At 35.2% G+C, this 20,502-nt stretch overlaps 3 protein-coding genes across 6 annotated transcripts in view; all 3 read right to left on the reverse strand.

Annotated features, from left to right (window-relative positions):
* LOC132147492 (septin-9-like) overlaps positions 1–2,211 on the reverse strand; it is a 101,594-nt gene extending 99,383 nt beyond the window's left edge. For 2 of the 3 annotated variants that reach the window (XM_059557083.1, XM_059557081.1), the window contains exon 1: positions 1,953–2,211. In XM_059557083.1, the coding sequence (XP_059413066.1) occupies positions 1,953–1,977 (25 nt within the window). In that variant the 5' untranslated portion in view covers positions 1,978–2,211. The remainder of the gene's footprint in view (positions 1–1,952) is intronic. The other variant, XM_059557085.1, reaches the window with a different exon arrangement.
* A 1,895-nt stretch (positions 2,212–4,106) lies between these two features.
* On the reverse strand, positions 4,107–6,475 carry LOC132119716 (uncharacterized). The gene is made up of 4 exons (XM_059529955.1): positions 6,315–6,475; positions 5,442–5,750; positions 4,735–4,880; positions 4,107–4,379 (listed from the first exon to the last, which is right to left on the reverse strand). The coding sequence occupies exons 1-4, from the start codon at positions 6,382–6,384 to the stop codon at positions 4,275–4,277; spliced, it is 630 nt and encodes a 209-aa protein (XP_059385938.1). The 5' UTR covers positions 6,385–6,475; the 3' UTR covers positions 4,107–4,274.
* Positions 6,476–13,737: 7,262 nt separating this feature from the next.
* zgc:163143 (uncharacterized protein LOC795946 homolog) lies at positions 13,738–20,187 on the reverse strand. 2 transcript variants are annotated; one of them, XM_059530022.1, is made up of 13 exons: positions 20,104–20,187; positions 19,885–20,005; positions 19,600–19,801; positions 19,244–19,276; positions 18,083–18,282; positions 17,898–17,985; positions 17,568–17,603; positions 17,408–17,461; positions 16,752–16,985; positions 16,044–16,150; positions 15,638–15,803; positions 13,944–14,027; positions 13,738–13,847 (listed from the first exon to the last, which is right to left on the reverse strand). In XM_059530022.1, the coding sequence occupies exons 2-12, from the start codon at positions 19,950–19,952 to the stop codon at positions 13,944–13,946; spliced, it is 1,272 nt and encodes a 423-aa protein (XP_059386005.1). In that variant the 5' UTR covers positions 19,953–20,005; positions 20,104–20,187; the 3' UTR covers positions 13,738–13,847. The 2 variants fall into 2 exon arrangements, with proteins under 2 accessions (XP_059386005.1, XP_059385995.1); XM_059530012.1 differs by having other exon boundaries at positions 19,885–20,161.
* Positions 20,188–20,502: the final 315 nt, after the last annotated feature.

The following is a 20,502-nucleotide window of genomic DNA, read 5'->3' on the forward strand; positions in this document are numbered from 1 at the left end:
CAAAATAGAGGAATAAAATGACTCATAACGGTTCAGGAATCAGAAGATCATCCAAGCATTAAACTGTGGCAGAAAGAGCTGACAGTGTGTCATGGTTAATAAAGGATCTGTGTGATTTACGCCGTCTATGCGTGAACATGTCTAGCGGAGTCTTGTTGTGCTGACATTTGATTGCTTCTCATTGTGAGTTACTGATTTACCTCAAGTGCTCAGGGTGTTTCACATGACAAAGAACACATGTACATGCAATTCAAAGTGTTGTGTGTTCGCAGAAATACGTAAATCAATGAAACGTATGATTTTAAAGAGATAGTTCCCTCAATGAAATAATCACGTCATTCTGGATCTGCATGACTTTCTTCTGCAAAACTAAAAATAAGACTTTGAAGAATGTCTCACAGGTTTGAAATGACATGACGCTGAGTAAATGATGACAGAATTTAAATTTTTTGGGTGATCTGTCTCTTTAAGCACCATTGTTCTTGCCGTGGAGGCCAAGGTTGTACTTGAGGGATATTCTCTGAATGAGATCACATACGCTGTGTGCTGCCAGAGAAGGAAAGAGAAAAAGGACTGATTACATGATCCAACATGTGTGTGCTAGGAGTTGGGTCTGCTGTGACAATGACTTTGGCAGGCCTGAGGAAACACTACATTCCTGCAAAATCATTGTGTACACAGAGTTCGGCTTATGCATCCAGATTATAGGAAAGAAACATGCGTCTGTTGTCAATGGAAGGGCTCTATGCTGCGCCGCAGGCTCTATTGCACAACGAAGAGGAAATAGTGTGGGTAAAGCTTTGGATACAAGAAATTAATGTTCTTTACTACATGATGTCTTAAAGTCTAGGATGTCCATTAAGCACAAATGGATAGAAGCACAAATGAGTTGCTGCGATCACCGCAAACATTTTCTTCCGAGTCTTTTTTCTTCTAGGGTGTCACCAAGAGTGACTTCCCAAAATTAAAATACAAAACATCACTCTCATTGTGATTAGCTTTATTCAAGTTCAGGAAAAGTAATTATTACAAAAATGATTATGATTATTACAATACTAATATATAAATACATTTGAAAATGTGAACAATATGGTGGATTTGGTGGTGTCAGTTAACCCCTCGAAGATGGGGGTCTTATGCTTTCCTTTTTAAAATTTGGGAGAGGTGTGGGGTGTCAAACGTTTCTGTAAATGATTACATTAGGGTACCCTACAAGTTTAGTCAGTGTGCATATTTTAAATGACCAAAACAGACCAAAATAGACACAAAAAGACGCTAACGAACACCGTTTGCAAGAGGAAGTAACCATAACAACAGCATGATGCTTGCACGCCATTGCGGTCAGTTTGGGCGGTTCGTGTTCATAAATTATTATATTTACATATAACCAAAAATAAAAAAAGACTTAACTGGTATCTGGCACACACAGGACGAGCCAAGAAAGCGAACGTTCTTTTAGAATAGTTGAACACCATAAAAGTCATGTTATAGGCTAATTTAAAAAAATGCTAAACATGACATTCTTAAGAAAAGAATCCATCTGTTAAATAATTGTGTAAGACCCTAAATGTTTGTCAGAAAGTATTGGACATATTTATCTACAAAAATAGCCAGTAAGGCTATCTGACTCACCCTGATGGAAATGCAGAGCACAAAAACCAAACTATAGCAGATTCTGATTTTAGTTATTTGAAATTTTTGTTAGTCGTTATCAGTCAGTTAAATAGGCCTACTAGGCCTACATTTGATTGTCCCCTATAATAATTCGTATACGTAGGCTATTGTTTAGCCTAAGTGTAAATTCACTGTTATATGAATAGAGTAGGCTATATCACTGCTCAACAGAACTTTTCAAGTTTGCTTTCACTTTTGCATAATGATAAGATCACTGCTATTTTATAAGAGCAAATGTCGTTGGCATGAAACTCTCGGTGGTCCTGTAGGCTACTCACCAGAATATGATTTCTTCATGTTCATGTGCTCCTTTTTATCCGTAGAAATTCGAGTTTAGTCTTTTTATTAGGTCCGTATTTAAGATTGCAACATCTGAAATATGATCGATCGCTGCTACAACTTCTCTCCGGCTCTCCGCAAAGCACGTGTACTACGACCAAAATGTAGGATATGTATTTAAATCGTTCTTATGCTAAACCAACTAAATCGCTAAGAACTAAACTCCCATTCACCTTCAGCTTTACCTGTCCACCCACACAGACCCACACCTGCGGATAACTCCGCCTTATAGAGGCAAGACTACACACCTGGAGGCTTGACGCTCGAGCTGGAGTGGTACTAGACAAATAACATGGACATGAATTGTCATTTTTGGCGAAATAATATGACTGTAAAAGGAAATTTTATATTTTACACTGGGAGTTAAATATACACATCTGTTTTTTTTCCCCCACATAATTTTATATAGTTAAAAAAGTAGTAAAAGCTAAATTATAAAACCTTATAAAAAAATTATGAAATAGCAAGAATCTAATATACAAATATCAATAGTTTCAGGCCAGCAAATATTAATAAATGTAATTCATTTTTTACATTTATAAACGTTGATGTTTTTAATTTGAAGGACTTTATTAGAGTTTTCAATCAATCTTACTGAGTAATAACACATGAGGGAACTAGCACTGAGAAACTTCCCATAGCCCATATATATACTGTTATTCTCACAAGAGTTTTCATGGTGAGAACCAGTCAAGTTGTTGGTTTGGAACTTGTGAAATTTTGGTTGTTGCTGTTTTTTAACAACTGAGAAAAACTGCAATAGGCCTACACACCAGTTACTTCATATGCTGTTAAAACCAAAACCTGTCACTGGTTACATGTTTCCAGTCACTCTAAGTAAACATTACACCAAATGTTTGATGTTATTTTCCAGAAAATACTTTTTGAAATGATGACAACTGCATGACATTTCCCAGGTACAATATAATAAATTTGGACAGGATTGACTGTGCAATTGTTCTGACAAACATTTTAAAAACCCACACATTTCCTCACACATCCTCTCGTTTCTGGTAAAAGTATCACAAGTTATTTTTGCCCAATTGCAGTGTTTTTCACTTTGTGGTTTCAAACGCCACTCATATCTGAATAAAGCCCTCTGAAAAAGGTGCACGTGTTGGTGGACTAAAGTGAGACTAGAGGTGACATTCTCTGAACAAGGGGCAGGTTTCCTCCACAGGGGTCTCGACACGAATGTGATTCACCACAGGAGGAAGTTTGAAGCTTCATCTCAGAGAAGCAGATTGTGCAAGCCCCAATATACGTAGACTAAGAAGCCAAAGGAAATAAAAGCACTTCTTGAAAATAAGGTGACATTTTCAAACCCTGTTTTTCTGTTGTCTGTCACATTTTCCATTATTCTTGTAAAGCAACACTGAAATGTGTATTACTGGAGCTATACTATGAAGTTATCAAAAAAATACACCAGCTATTTAGGGGCAACATCCATAGTGGATTATATTACACAATAAGTAGAACATACACAAATTCATTCACTAAAACTTTAATGCACAAATGGTAGACAACACTGCTAAAAATACAAGAGAAACAAAGCATAGTATTTACAGCCATAACTGAATCATTTATTAATGCTGAAGGATTTGAACAATCATGCAAAGCTGAGATATATATACACAAAAATAACACAAAATAAAAATATTTACAGAAATGTACAGAAATTAGAAAAGGAGTGAAAATGTAGTTTAAACAAACAGACATTTGGAAGAGATCAATAGAGGAGATTAAAAGCATTTCTCTGAATCTTCTGTTGCCATATTTCAACAGAAATAGGTCAGAAAACGAGCCTATCAGATTGAACTAAAGTAGGTGCATAGGACTAAATGAGTCACAGCAACATGCAAAACAGTAAAAAAAATAAAATAATATATATATATATATATATATATATATATATATATTTTTTTTTTTTTTTATATATATATATTTATATATATATATATATATATATATATATTTTTTTTTTTTTATATATATATATATATATATATATATATATATATATATATATATATATATTTTATATATATATATTTTATATATATATATATATATAAAAGAGAGAGAGAGAGTTTATGTTGGGCACACACACAAGTTGGTATGATACACACACACACAAAAATGTATGTATATAATACCAACTTGGTATGAGCCAGTAGCTTGGCTATATATTATATATATATATATTCTATTACTAGGGATTTTACTAGTACTAGGGAATGTCTCATATTTATGTGAATTTCTCATGCAAATTCTGCCTTTCGGTGAACAGTCATGACCTCGTACACTCCATTGTTACACCTTCTCTCCTTTTCACCTTCCTCTTTGCTTCTCATCTGTTTCTTAATCTGAGAAAAAAGACAGGAACAATTCAACTTGATTATTAACCTCTAATGGAAAATGCCTCTTTGATATATAAAACCAATATACATATATATATATATATATATATATATATATATATATATATATATATATATATATATATATATATATATATATATATATATATATATATATATATATATATATATATATATATATATATAAAATAAAAAAATAATACCAAAAGTATTGGTCATAGACACTAAATGTGTAATCATATGGCTGGACAAATTTGAAATCTGCACTTTACAGGTTGCATGTGTGTAATGATCTTTGGATGTACAAACATGCAACAAGATTTAGGTGTATGACATTCACCTTGGGCACCAGCCACACTCCAAACACAAGGAGTAACAGTAAGAGCACACTGCCAGCTGTGATAGCCATCACTAGGATCATTAATTCATTTATGCCACCAGACTTTGGATCAACACTTTTGGAAGAGGCCAGATTGACCACTGGCACTGTAAAGAGAAGCCCAAATACAGTAAAGTACACCAATAAAACTATGTATTCTTTATTATTTTTGTAGTTTCTCACTAACTGAACCTTTAGCACCAAGAAAAAAAATAAAAAATACAAATAAACAATACCATTGAAAAGTTTTGGGGTCTGATTTTAGGTTTTGAATCAAGTCTCTAATGCTCAACAATGCTGATTTTATTTGATCAAAAATACAAAACTATAATATTTGAAATATTTAGTGTTGCATGATCCTTCAGAAATCATTCTGTGGATTTGCTGCTCACAAAACAAAATGGTTGTTCTGCTTCATATTTTAGAAAACCATGATAATTTGGATTATTTTGTGTATTAAAAGTTCAAAAGAACATCACTATTTTATATCTTTATTAATACTTTTGATTAACTTAATTGATCCCTACATACATATACAACCCAAACTTTTGAATGGTAACATATGTCTTAGATCAAACTTATCAATACAGGTATAGTAAATTCTAAGTTGTCTGTAATTAAATACTGAGAATTACATGTCAATAAACAAAACATTAATTTACACTCACCATACACCAAAAGAAAAGGACCTTTGTCGTCCATTGTACATTCCCCCAGCAAACGATTGCAGATGCACCAGTAAGCCCCAGCGTCTGTCAGTCGTAGGTTAATGATGTCTATTGTCAGGGTCTTTTCATCATATTTGACTCCAAGACGTCCTTCAAAGTCTTTATGGACAGTTAATTTCTTGGTTTTAAAATAGTAGTAGAAGACTTCTCGGCTGATCTCACTTCTGCTGTACAGATATACACCCAGTGCTTCTTTCTGAGGTGCAGGAAACTTCATGGTGAAATTGTCACCTTTATATTTGATCACATCTAAAAATGTTAAAGGAAACAGCCTTGATCAGATCACAGCATCCAAACAAACTGAAGTTAAGACGTTAAGTTTGATATAAAGGATAGTTGATAGTTTACATGTTTTTATGCCTTTAAAGGGAAAGTTCACCCAAAATTGAAAATTCTGTCATTGCACCCTCACATCATTTCAAACCTGTATGACTTTCTTCTGTGCAACATAAAATATGATATTTTGAAGAATGTTGATGATCATACATTTTTGGTGATTATTCACTTCTGTTGTCCAAAATGACACTGACATTTCTCGTAATATCTTCTTTTATGTTTCAAAGGAGGAGGTTTGGAATGACATGAGGGTGAGTAAAGATGTTTTTTTAACCATCATGAGGCATTTTGGATGCTCTCGCAAATATATATATAAAATATAAAAAATGTATCACTGTCTAAAGACACTTCACACAGATAATCCTAATTGTGAAGTGACTGAAAGTAGGTCATATCTAATCTAATCTAACACTGCTGCAATGCTTTGTAACACACAAATTACCAAATTGTATAACAGTAAAAACACAAAGCACTAACCTGCACTTGCAACAAAGTTGGTAAGACAAAGAACAACCAACAAGACGACGATGATTTGCAAAGACCTCATTGTTATTATCTTCAGTGTATCTTAGTCAGTGTCCTCTGTCTAACACAGGAAATAGAACTACTTCTTCTGCACTGCACAAGTGTATATATACACACGAGACCCAGCCCACAATTTCTGATATCACTGAGCTCTTTAGTCAGCAAACCTCAAATGAGTGAAGTCACACCAACAGTTTCAAAAAAAAAAAAAAATGTTCCATTCATTTAATTTATCATTTGAAGCGAAGGCACCAGAGTTACAAACAGCTGTCAGGATCAATCTGACTTTGGCTGACAGTTATGGACTCACTATAAATATTAGGTGGCAAGACAGGATGTAAAGCATGCATCATCAAATAGATTTAGGGTGGATACACCACAAATTCAAGTCAGGGTCAATTAAACATCACAATCTTGTCAAACACTTGTCATTAGACCTGTACAATATGGCTTTGGGAGTTGATTCCAAGTGTTCCATTTGCATTTGAAAGCTGTTGCTGTGAACCCACATCATGCGGTCAAATTAGTTCTCCAAACAAGTGAAACAATTGTTAGACTTCAAAAACAAAATAAATACATCTGAGAGATCGCAGGAACATTAGGAGTGGCCAAATCAACACCTTGGTACATTCTGAGAAAAAAACAATGCACTGTTGAGCTCAGCGACATAAAACAGCCTGGACGTGCAAGGAGGACAACAGTGGTGGAGGATCCTTTCCATTGTAAAGAAAAACCCATTCACAACGTCCAGCCGAGAGAAGAACACTCTCCAGGAGGTAGGAGTGTCACTGTCAACATCTACAATCAAGAGAGGACTTCACCAGAGCAATTACAGAAGGTTCACCACAAGGTGCACACAGACCAAAGCCAGACCACTTCTGGAAAAGTGTTGTTTGGACAGCATTAATTAACCAATGGCCGAGTCAATCTCCTGAAAGATCATCCATTTCACTTGCTGAATACAAAACAACTCATGTCAACTGAAGTCAGCAGCAGTAAAGGCCTGGCAAAGCATCAGAAAGAAGGAAACCCAGTCTCTGGTGATGAACATGAGATCTAGACTTGAGGCAGTCACTGCCTGCAAAGGACTCCAATAATATATTAAAAATTAACATTTTATGAATATATGTATTTGTCGATTACATGTGAGTCCCTGAAAATAGGGGGCTTTATATAAAATGATTGGAATTTTTGGGCATTTTATGTGATTTTTGTTCAACTTTTTTGAAGCATCAAAATTTTGCTTGCAAGGACTTTCAATGGAGGGACAGAAATCTCTCAGTTTTCATTTATTTTTATTTGTTTCTCAAAAATGAATAAAAGTGTTTGGGTTTGGATGATACAGAGATGCAAACAGGTGGGAGGGGGGGGGGGGGGGGGTGAGAACTTGGGGCATGCTCCACATGGAATTGTTTTAATGAATGAGTCCAAAAGTGTAATTTGTCACACACACAAAAATGAAAATAACATCTAGTTATTTTCAAGATCGAGATTGAATATATTTGGTCAAAATCCCTTGTTATAAAAGATGAAGTGCTATGCAGGCTATTTAAGATAATATTGGCTGATTAGATGCTAACTGTTTGCCCTCTCTCTCCTCACTGTGCCCACATCTCAGACCTCAAATACATAAAATATTACCCTTTTTAGACAGTTTAATAAAGGGTAAAGAAAATACTATACAAAACTTACAAGCAGTTACAAAGTGGTTACAGTCTTACTTTTCCAATACAAGTAAGACCAGTCTAGCATTTCATAACTGAATATAAAATGTCATGACCAGTCTGCAACCAGCCCCAGTTCTTTTGACTGTCAAATGACAGTCACACAGCTTGCAGCAAATGCACTTTAACTAGGAAGTAATAAAATATATATTAATGAATAATATGAGAACTTGTTGATTTATTCATTTCATAGTATACTAGTGGAAAACAAGCAGCTGGAAATGTTGGTCCTCAAAATCTGGTAACTAAATTCAGACAGAGAAAGAAATGAATGAGTGTAAATAGCTAAATCTTTTAAGTGTACTGCAATATTAGCTGAACTACTCACGTGACAACTCATCTCTGTGTAACCATAAGCATTTCCTGAACGTCTGCAAGAACAGTTGAGAGCAATGTCTTGATCTTCTGTGTGCCATCCAGAAACACTGTATAAAGGGCAAAGACCTCACTCAAACAATTCACAACAATAGAAGTGATTTAAATCACTGTGTTTATTGCGTGTTAAAACATTACAGTACCAATGTCATTCACAGTTTCTTCTATCACTTTTCTGTTTTTCAAGTACAAGGGCCAGGCATATCCATCAAAGTAGCCTGGTGGATCCGGATATGGCACGTAGACTCGTGAGCTATCGATTAGAGATAGGGAAAGGGTGACTCAGTCAAAATATTAATGTTAATCAAACCAGACTCGTCTAACAGAAGCCTCGTTCCTACCTTCTTCTCTCTTTACATATCTCATAAGGGAGCTGCAGGAAGTAACTCTTGTCGAACAGTGTATTAGGTGGCCTGGAAGAACATGGATCCATGAAAACTGTTCATGACAGTGCAACCATACTCAAAGTCAAGCATGTTTAGGTGATCCAGAAGTCATTTGTGCAACAGAAGTTTGTTGCAACACACACTGAACACATATATTAGTGTAAATACCTCAACATCTTCAGAGGATTGTTCAGTGATGATCTAAAACACTCCTCTTTGTGATGACACCCAAAAGAGCAAACATATATTAAAGGCCTATTAAACTTTGCATGAATAATAGGACTGTAATTGTAATTCTTTTAACTAACAATTATGTAAATAAACTGTCAATGTGTCTGAGCATACATAATATAATTACATTTAAGTAAAAAAAGTGCACCAAGTAAGTACAGTTAAGCTTCCTTTGGCATATTTACATTTATGTATGTGCATTGACTGGCTTTTATATGTAAAGTAAAGCCGAAATGAAATCTGTTAAATTAAGGTGACTGCATCTCTTCAGAAGACTCATTGCTGGATTTATAATGATTATGTTTACAATGAGGTTATGAACTTTTAAAGCATCAACGTTTTGATTTCACAGACCTTCAAAAAACAAGTTTGTCAAAAGATTGTTCGCATCTGATGAGGAGCAAGATAGCTAGATTTCTGTTCCATCTTGCCTTCCAAACATAACTGTACAAAATCTTTCTCCTGTATGACTTCCTCTTCAGCTTACATAAAAGCTAGACTGTTGAACAAAATTACCCATGATTAAAAATGAGGAATCCCTCCACAATAAGAATAAACACACTGGCTGCCTCAGATGCTGTGGATTTCACTGCACGATCACGAGACATCATGAAGCCCTGAGGATCCTCCTGCCACGAGCCAATGTCTGCCATCATCCTGTCCATGTGCAGGGCGTCCAAAGCTGAAGAGGAGATCAAAATAAATAAATACAAATTTCCACATTTGCAAAACATTCTGTTTTATATACAGTCATTGCCAAAAATATTGGCACCCTTGGTAAATATGATCAAAGAAGGCTGTGAAAATGAATCTGTATCATTAATCCATTTTAAATTTTACTTAAAAAATAAACAATCACAAAATCCACAAAAATCGAACCTTTCACTGGAGAATAAGAATTTAAAACGGGGGGAAATATCATTATGAAATCTTATAATGGGTCATGTTTAGATCTTCCAACCGTACAATAATGCAAACACAAACCTCAACAACAACACAAAAATGGGTCACTAAGCACAAAACCAAGCTTCTGCTATGGCCATTCCAGTCCTCTGACCTGAACCCTATAGAAAATAAGAGGAGTGAACTGTAGAGGAGAAGCACCAGCATGGAGCTGGGAGTCTAAAGGGTCAGGAGTGATTCTGGATGAAGGAATGGTCTCTGATCTATTGTCAGGAGTTCTCTAACCTCATCAGGCATTATAGGAGAAAATTTAGACATGTTAATTGAGGCCAATGTGTATTAGAGAAAAACATTTATTTCATAATGACATCTCCCCTCATTTTAAATCCTTATTCTCCAATGAAAGGTTCGATTTTTGTAAATTTTTTTAATCAAAAATCAAAAATATTAACAATGCAGATACATTTTCACAACCTTCTTTGATCATATTTACGAAGGGTACCATTATTTTTGGCCATGACTGTATATAAAACACAATTGGAATTATAAGGTTCGATTTGTATTCTGAGTAGTTTTGAGATATTGAGCTTTAAAATTCTTGCATTCCATTCAAGTCCCAAAATGTATAAAACATTAAAAAGTCTATCACATAATGTAAATAAGTTGTCACATGTGTGAATAATTCCGTTTTGATAAAAATGTCAGATAGAACCTTATAAATAATAACCTTATAATAATTCCAAAGGGGAGATATATAAAACACAATGTTTTGCAAAACAGAACAACTAATATGTTGAGACACATTACACATAGAAAAGCAAATCTAAGAATCAAACAGGACTTTTCTTACTGTCATACTGCTTAAAGCCATTGACATCAGCAGGGACCACCGAGTCATCCTGAGAAACAGACACAAATTAATATGAATTTGACTAACCGATCTACTGACACAGAGCATAACTAAATTAAAATATAAAGTGGGCGTAGTAAATTACCTTGAAAAAGTTGTCTTGAGAAATAACGAGGCTGTTATGCAGAAGCTTCTGGAGGCTTTTACTCAAGAGTGGTCTTCCTCCATTTGTCGTCCTGTCAATTCATGTATGCTGGGACTGAACATGGGACAAAATTTGAACTTTACACACGTTTAATTTAATCACCCACCAATTCCTATTATGAATTTTCTCATTTTAGATTAGATTTAAGTCAAAACCGCAGTTTTTTCAACGTTTTAACTTTTGCTAAGCAGCGGAAGGCATGCATTTAAGAGGACTGGGAACATTTTTTGCCAGCGGTTAGTTAGTGGACTTGAGCTCATCTATCCATCTAACGGGTTCAAGAAGCTCTTCTTCCTTCTTCACTCACGGATCAAACTACTCTACAGTGCCGCCTGCAGAGCTGGGTCCTCACCGGAGTACAGACCCGTTACATTCACAACCAGTTTCAGTATTATTCAAAAGGAAATTAAAATTCAGTCATCATTCAGTCACCCTCATGTTGTTCAAACCTGTATGACTTTTCCGTGAAACATAAATGAAGATGTTTTGAGAAATATCTCAGTATTTTTTCTCCATATAATGGAAATCAATGTTAAATCACTTCCTCAAAAGAAAAAAAAATTGCACACAGACACAGTGTGTGTATAAGGGTTGCATCTCAAAAATCAGAATATCGTTATAGTTTTCTTTTTGTAACATTCCAAAAAGTGAAACTATCTTATATTCTATATTCTATATGTAAAACATTTCAAATGTTTTTTTTAATTTTTTAATTTTGATGATTAGAGCTTACAGCTAAATATCAGAATATTTACATTTGACTTTCATTAAATGACTACCACTACAGTATAAATTCCAGGTATCTCTTGTTCTTTGAAACCACAATAATGGTGAAGAATACTTTCTTGGCAATGGCCCGAAAGACAATCATTGACACCCTCCACAAAGAGGGAAATTCACAGAAGGTCATTACTGAAAGGGGTGGCTGTTCACAGAGTGCTGTATCAAAGCATATTGAATGCAAAGTTGTCTGGAAGGAAGAAACTAGGTAGGAAAAGGTGCACAAGCAACAGGGATGACCTCAAGCTTGAGAATACTGTCAAGCAAAGCAGATTCAAACACAACAAAGTTGGGAGAGCTCCACAAGGAGTGGACTGAAGCTGGAGTCAGTGCCATCACGAGACACCATGCTTAGACATGACATTCTAATTTATCGAGGGATGTGAACAGTTAAACTTCTCAGTGCCATTGGACTTTATATCAGCAATTTTGGACACAAATCATGTTAGAACTAATTGTATAATATGAACAAAAATAAAGACAAAAGAAATGAAACAAAAATTAGCTTCTTGTACGGTTTTAAAAATGATTTTATTTCTTTATATTTGTACAAGGCAACAGTGGAACAACAGTGCAAATTTGCTTCTCTTTTTACAGTCTATGTACAATTGTGGTCAAAATTTTACATACATTTTGCTGATTATTTTACCAAAATAAGAGGGATCATACAAAATGCATGTTATTTTTTATTTCTGTCCTGAATAAGGTATTAAACATAAAAGACGTGTATATATTCCACAAGAGAAAATAATGGTTTATTTATAAAAATGCCCCATTCAAAAGTTTGATTCTCAATACTGTGTTGTTACCTGAATGATTTTTCTTTATTGATAGTTGTTCATGAGTCCCTTGCTTGTCCTGAACAGTTAAACTGCCCGCTGTTCTTCAGAAAAATACTTCATGTCCCACAAATTCTTTGGTTTTCCAGCAACATTTGCATATTTGAACCCTTTCCAACAATGACTGTATGAATTTGAGATACATCTTTTCACACTGAGGACAACTGAGGAACTCATATGCAACCATTACAGAAGATTTAAAAGTTCACTGATGCTCCAGAAGAAAACAGAATGCCTTAAGAGCCAGGGGGTGAAAACTTTTAGAATCTGAAGATCAGGGTAAATTTAACTTATTTAGTCTTCTGGGAAACATGCAAGTATCTTCTGTAGCTTCCGAAAGGCACTACTAAACAAAAATATTATATTTAGGCAACATGAGAAAAATGTCGTCATAATTCTGTTTAAAGGTTTACACTCTTAATGCATGTGTGTCCTTCTGGAGCATCAGTGACTGTTATGTAATAATAGTTGTGTTTGAGTCCCACAGTTGTCCTCAGTGTGAAACGATCGATCTCAAAATCATAGAAGAACAGCGGGACAAGGGACTCATGAAGAACTAGAAATCAAAAAAAAAAAAAAAAAAAGGTAACACAGTATTAAAACTCAAGTGTATGTAAACTTTTGAATGGGGTCATTTTTATTATTTTCTTTTTATATACCGTATTTTTCGAACTATAAGTCGCACCTGAATATAAGTTGCATCAGTCCAAAAATACGTCATGATGAGGAAAAAAACATAAGTCGCACTTGGACTAGAAGTCACATTTATTTAGAACCAAGAGAAAACATTACCGTCTACAGCCGCGAGAGGGCGCTCTATGTCTTCAGTGTAGACTACAGGAGCACTGAGCAGCATACAGCGCCCTCTGGCGGCTGTAGACGGTAATGTTTTCTATTGGTTCATTTCTCTTTGTTCATTTCTCTCGGTTCATGTCAAATTAATTGATAAATAAGTCGCACCTGACTATAAATCGCATGACCAGCCAAACTATGAAAAAAAGTGCGACTTATAGTCCGGAAAATACGGTATATTAATTTCCCTTATTTCAACTTATTATGGTAAAAAAATAATAGACATCTTGCAGTACTGCAAAGTGTAAGTGAAATGCTAGGGTCAAGTAAACATGACAAAAAGTTTAGTTTTTTTTACTGGGAATAAATCTGAAAAAATCTGATCCTTGAGAGAGTGCACCTGAAAAATAAGATTTGAAAAATAAAAAAACAATATGCTCACTTACATTACCACATCAAACCACAATCTAATTTCATCTTTATTCAGGACTCTTACCTAAGTGTCTGACACAGCTCCTAGATTGTTGGCATCAGTGGTTGGGATGACAAAAGAACTCAAGCGAACATCAGTGGCACTGTACTATAGAGACCAAGCAAACAAAAAATAAGAGAACCAAACTGTTATGAGAGTCCTTAACTTACAGTACTTTACAAACAAGGTTGGGAAAGTTACTTTTGAAATTTATTTCACTAAAGATTACACTTTAAAGGGGTCATATGATTTTTTTTTAAAAATAACATTATTTTGTGCATTTGGTGTAATGCAATGTGTTTATGCGGTTTAAGGTTAAAAAAGCACATTTTTTTCACATACTGTACATTATTGTTGCTCCTCTATGCCCACACATCGATTATTTGCAAAGCTCGTCATTCTGAAAAGCGAGCTCATGTGCTCTGATTGCTATCCAGTGTTGTGATTGGTCAAATACCTCAAGCATGTTATGGAAATGTTACGCCCCTTAACATACTGTGATGCCTTGTCCCGGTCAGAACACCGGCGTGACAAGACAATAAAACCCATTACAAATGAGGCATTTGTTGCATCCAATGGGGACATAATTACTGATTATAATGACTTATACTGTCTTTTTAAGCATTGCATCGCGCTGCATAAACATAAAACCATGTCTACATTTGCGATTGGAGAAACAACAAGTGCTACTCTACACTGCTCAAAACTCACATTTGAATCATTAGGGGAAAATCCTTTAAATATATAATCATACATACAGACTGTGAGTCAGAACAGATGGCATTATAGTCTTCTCTCCCAGGATCAGGAAACAGTCCTCCATAAAATGTGCTGCACACGTCTGAATATTTGGTTTGAACTGTTCTGAACAGTGTTGCAAATACAACTTAACCACTGTTTCTAGTTGTGTCCTTTTTTGAAAGACCAAATTAATTATTTTCACTTTCACAACAAAACAGCTTCTCCACAATATGGTGCCGGCGGTAACCAAGGAAATCAAAGCTTACTACTTCTTTCTTTGTGTGAACATCAGGGCAGCATTATGCAAATCTTCCCACACATTGACGTAGACATGCTGAGGTGTTTTAGGAGGCCATGGACCAGTCTTAACTTTTATAAAGAGTATCTCTTTGGGTTCGAGACTTTAGTCTTTGCAACTTTAGGGATCTTATCTATTCATGAACAACTTGTAACACTCCAAAGAGAAAGCAAAACTTGAAATCGCATCATATGACCCCTTTAAAAAGTCATTTGTAAATGTAACGGAATACAGTTACTGATTTTTTTTGGTATTTATAATATGTAATAAAAGGGATAGTTCACCTAAAAATGAAAATTCAGTCATTAATTACTCAAAAAAAAATTATTCTCGTAGCTTCATGGAATTATGGTTGATGTCACATGGATTATTTTACCGACGTCCTTGCTACGTTTCTGGACCTTAATTGTGGTAGTACCCTTGTTGTCTATGGAGGGTCAGAGAGCTCTCAGGATGCATCAAAAATATCTTCATTTGTGTTCTGAAGATGAACAGAGGTCGTACGGGTTTAGTACGACATGAGGGTGAGTAATTCATGGCAGAATTGTCATCTTTGGGTGAACTATCCCTTTAATTTACATGTATTTTGTTACTCCCCAACCCTGATTACAAATCATCTAATGATACCTTAGTACATTCGTATGAAAGAATGTAAAGTGTGAGGGAGACGGTGACTTACAGAGAGTTCTCTGGGTGTGGATGAGAACGGTGGGTCACTGGCACACATGCGGGTGAAGGGTTTCTCTTTGGTCGTGGGGTGATTGGTGCAGCAGAGGCGCAGAGTGGCAGCAGGGAGGAGGATATGCCAGATGCTGCCGTGCTTCTTCACCAGCTCATCCAGCATCCTGAAATATACATGAAGCAATGCTGGACACGTTGAAACAATATATTTCCGCAATACAGATTTTCTTATTCACATGATTAAAAATGTAACTGATCATGAAACAGTCAAATGTCATCTCAGTTAAGAAGTAAATATTAGCATTAAATCGTGTAACATCACATACTGAATAAAGTTCTTAAATTCAGAATAATTCATTGACGGCCGAGATAAATTGAGCAATAAATGCTTGAAGACGTCGTACTCATTAAGAAGTGATTCGGTGACCAAGTCCATGTAACCAGTTTGCCGGTGATGTATGACTAAAGCACTTGAATTCAACCTCAGGCGCTTCTTCAACTCACGATTAACCTGAAGAGAGCGAGAAGAAAAATGTCAACCATTAACCCATGATATGAAACCCAGCTGTTTTTCCATAGGAAATTATAAACTATTTCCAGGGGAATTCCTACATACACTACTGTTCAAAAGTTTATGGTTGGTATGATTTTTTTTTTTTAAAGGTACTGAATTGAAAGTCTATTATGCTCACCATTACAAAAAATACAGTAAATACAGTAATATTGTGACATTTTACTACAAATAACTGATTTCTATTTGAATACATTTTAAAATGTCAATTATTCCAATCCATGATTACTCCAGTTTTCTGCATCATTCTAAAATGCTGATTTCATGCTCAATAAACTTTTCTTATTATCATTGAGGAAAACAGTTGTGTTGCCTAATATTTTTGTGAAAGCTGTGATAGCTTTTAATTTTTTTTTTGATGAATAGAAAGTTTAAGTATAGCATTTATTTGAAACAGATATCTTTCATAAATTCTAAATGTCTCTCGTGTCACTTTTGATCATTTTAACACGTTCTTTCTTTCTAAATAAAAGTATCATTATTTTTATTTATTTTTATCTTACCGACCCCAAATGTTTTGAAAGGTGTATGTGTCTCTTACTTCCATGAGGATCCGCTTGGGAAGCCGGGAGAGAATTCCGAGGGGGTATCCCTGCTGATTGATGACTTCAGCGAGACACGTGGCCACATCCTGACTGAGATTCTGAGTCAGAGGGAAAGCTTCCACCCATTTGGAATGGTAGTCAGTCAGGGTCATGATGTGCGTGTGCTGGTCTACTGTGGGAGAGAACGGGCCTCTAACATCCAGCCCAAGCCATTCCCACCTCTCTTTAACCTGAGGGAAGGCAGTGCAACAGCTTTAAATACTCCAATTCTGTGCTGTTATCTGTAAAGCCCTAACTGTAACGATAACTATAGTGGCATCCACAGCAAGAGATGATAAAATTATATTAATATAAGTGCATGCTACCTTGTGTGACCTGCTAATTTAAATAGATTTTGATGTCAATGTTTTAGTTATTATAATTCCTCTTCGTTTCACCATTATAGTCGTTGGTGTGGATTTCAGCATTCTTATAGAATTAGAATGTTTATTAAAACTTGGAATAAAAGTGCAGAAAAATCAAGTGTTCTACCAAAAATTGCACTCAATCCTAAACAGTCTGGTGCAGCAGACAGGATCTTAATAACGTCATAACAGATACCTAGTGACAACAGTTGTATCACAGTTCTGATGTGAATCAGAAGAGGCCTTACCTCGATGATATGGGGCTTCATTTGTCCTAAAACTCCATAAGCCACATGCGGCATCTGATTAAGAGAAATAGGTATTGATGAACAACATTTTCATAGTTCTCTATTAGGAAATGTATATTTAGGACTCTCTGTTATTCAACAGTGCATCATAGTCACTTACAATATTTAATTCATCATCTCCAGCCCAGTGGATGTTCTGAAGGAAAAATAACAGTTTATTAGTGAACCACATTGTGGTGCATACGCTCTTAACAATAAAGGTGCTGCACGATGCCATAGAAGAACCTTTTTTTGTCTAAATGGTTCTATAAAGAACCTTTAACATCTGAAGAACCTTTCTGTTTCACAAAAGGTTGTGAAAGAAGGTTTTTCAGGGAACCAAAAATAATTATTCTATGGAATTACTGTGAAAGTCCTTTCAAGCTCCTTCATTTTTAAGAGTGTAGGAATGGGGGAAAACAATTATGAGAAAAAAGGAAATGTTAATTACATCGGGCAAACAATATCCACTGTGAAAGAAACTGGGTATAGTCATGCTTCTGTCGAGAGCTTCATCACCCAAGATGGTCCATGGTTGACTGAAAAAGCAGACATTAAGAAATAATAACAATTAAAACTGCATAAAACCAGCACAGAGTAGCATGTGGAGGCTCTCCTTCAGACGCTGTAGCAGACCTTTTTTCCGGTTCTGTCGGTTGCTGTGTGGAAACGCTCTTTGGGTCTGTTCTCATCTGGCTAGAACTACTTTTGGATGTGTTCGGCTGTAAACTCTCTGTAGTTCTGTGCTCAGGTTTTTCTGAGTTAGACTTCTGCGAAGTTTCTGCTGTCGCTTCAGGTGCTGCTTGACCAGATGAGTTTGAGTCAGCAACAATTCCCTTCAATTCCAAATGACCAGGAAAAATACAATTTAATGCCACATTTATAAAATGAAAAGCAATAGTAGTAGTTAATTGTCTAAGGTTGCATGATTTGTCAAGCCCTCCACAGAACACATACAATAAGCCCAAAAAACTTTTCATAATTAATAATATTTGATGAACTTTAGATTACATTTAATAGATTACACTTTAAATAAAACATTCACAACTGGATTGTTGCCTTTTTGCATGTTTGGACTGTTTTGTTTCATTCACTCCATTTTGACCAGAAGGTGTCTCCAGATATTTGAGAGGTTCGAAACAGCGAACAAAGGAAACTTTTTTTGATAACCCAGCATCAGTGTAGCCTTAAACTCTGCATTATATCTTATTATGTACGGTTTTCTATTTCTGATTTATAATTACGTATTAAAACATTCATTTTATAAATGACTTCTGAAATTGTAATTTACAACCCGAATTCCGTTCGGATTGAACGGAATTCAATCCGAATTGAATTCGGACTCTGCTTCTCTAAGACAAAGCTTTTATAGCTAATCATGTTACAGACCTGATATCAATTAACTTAATTAATCACTAGATGTTCTCCCAGCTGAATCTTTTCAAAACTGCTTGCTTTTTTAGCCATTTGTTGCCCCCGTGCCAACTTTTTTGAGACCTGTAGCAGGCATTAAATTTTAAATGAGCTAATTAAGTGGATAAAAGTGTAACATTTCTCAGTTTAAACATTTGCTACGTTATCTATGTTCTATTGTGAATAAAATATTGGCTCATGTGATTTGAAATTCCTTTAGTTTTCATTTTATTAAAATTTAAAAAACGTCCCAACTTTTCCGGAATTCGGGTTGTATCTCTAAGTGCATTTTTTAATTATCTTTGTAAATACACCCTTCTGTGTGCAATCCAAAGACATATTTCAGAATCACAAAATGCATATAAAACAGTTTCTGTAACTCACCAAAGCTCTTTTGCTTCTAGGATTGATTTTAACCTGTAGGCAGTAAAGTTTTTTAAAAACATTACGTTTAAATGGGTAACTGACACAAAAACACAAGCAGTTTCAGTACTGAATTGTGGTTATCTGTCATAATATAATTAAACAAAACTTAGTCTAAATCTGCTTTAGTTTAAACTAATCTTTTATTTATACTTTTATGATTTAAAATGGAGAAAAGCCTGAGAATTATCGGTGACAAAAAATACTGGCGAAAAAACACAGTAAATAATAAAATATAGATTTTTAAAAACAGTTCATAAACATGTATATATTATTTAAGCAAGTACACTCCTATCATCATGTCAACGTTCACTCGCCTTTCTCTCTAGATATCGATTTGGGAATGAAAAGAGGGTCGGCACAGCCCATGAATGAAGTCTTGCTCTCTTCCCATCTTCAATCAAACACTTCTTTTCAAAGTGGATGGAGCAGATTTTACTGTTTGGAGCAGGTTTCCAGTCTTTCCATCTTAAATTGTTAAGCCACTTTTTCAGCAAGTTGGGGTCTTTCAGAGGGAATCTGAAAATAAGACAAAATACGACAACATAGCTTTAATCAGTCTGACACGCTTAACATAATATAAAGTGAATCTTTGCACCTACTTGTGGAATGAGAGACTCTTGTTCCTCGCAGTGTTTTTACAGTTATATGCACAACAATGATACACCATCGTGTTTGGAGCCTTAGCATTCAAATCATCTAACTTACCAATTCTATATTAGTCTAATGGAGGGAGAGACGGTTTTATTTATCTTTATATTAGATTATTTATTTAGCGTTGTATTATATTTCAAACGACGCCAGCCGACAAGTAAACAGACGTAAATCCAAAAACCAAAACAGAGCTCCAGCAGCCAATCCTTCATCTGTGGTGTCCGGCTCCGAGAACTGGAAAGACTGCTACTGCCACCCACTGGCCAAAATAAGACACTGGCTCAGATTCAGTTTTTGCAAGTTATCGCAAGACATTGGCACGATTTTCTCTTGGAAGCTGTTCCTTTTTATCTCAGATTTATTATTATTATTTGTAACATACATTGTGGCTGTGCATTTTAAAGTACATTCAGCATCAGTTATGCCACTACACAGTGTTGCCAACTTTTAAATTCAGCTTGGAGTATTTTTAATGCCTTTTTTAGCACAATTTTAAACTTGATTTAAATTCTGTACTTGCTTGTATTCATTTTGTGTAATTACAATGTGCATGGGGCAAAATAGAA

This window comes from Carassius carassius, chromosome 1 (genome assembly GCF_963082965.1).
Source record: "Carassius carassius chromosome 1, fCarCar2.1, whole genome shotgun sequence".
In the NCBI taxonomy this organism is placed as follows: Eukaryota; Metazoa; Chordata; class Actinopteri; order Cypriniformes; family Cyprinidae; genus Carassius; species Carassius carassius.

Bases quoted from the DNA above. Each gene is read 5' to 3' on its own strand.
- LOC132119716 (XM_059529955.1), bottom strand. From the start codon at position 6,384: ATGAGGTCTTTGCAAATCATCGTCGTCTTGTTGGTTGTTCTTTGTCTT. The intron at 5,751-6,314 runs GTTAGTGCTTTG...TAACATTTTTAG, and splicing joins CAACTTTGTTGCAAGTGCAG to ATGTGATCAAATATAAAGGT. The intron at 4,881-5,441 runs GTGAGTGTAAAT...TTCTCTTTACAG, and splicing joins TCCTTTTCTTTTGGTGTATG to TGCCAGTGGTCAATCTGGCC.
- zgc:163143 (XM_059530022.1), bottom strand. From the start codon at position 19,952: ATGGTGTATCATTGTTGTGCATATAACTGTAAAAACACTGCGAGGAAC. The intron at 19,277-19,599 runs GCGAGTGAACGT...TACTGCCTACAG, and splicing joins ATCGATATCTAGAGAGAAAG to GTTAAAATCAATCCTAGAAG. The intron at 18,283-19,243 runs GTGAGTTACAGA...TTGGAATTGAAG, and splicing joins CTAGAAGCAAAAGAGCTTTG to GGAATTGTTGCTGACTCAAA.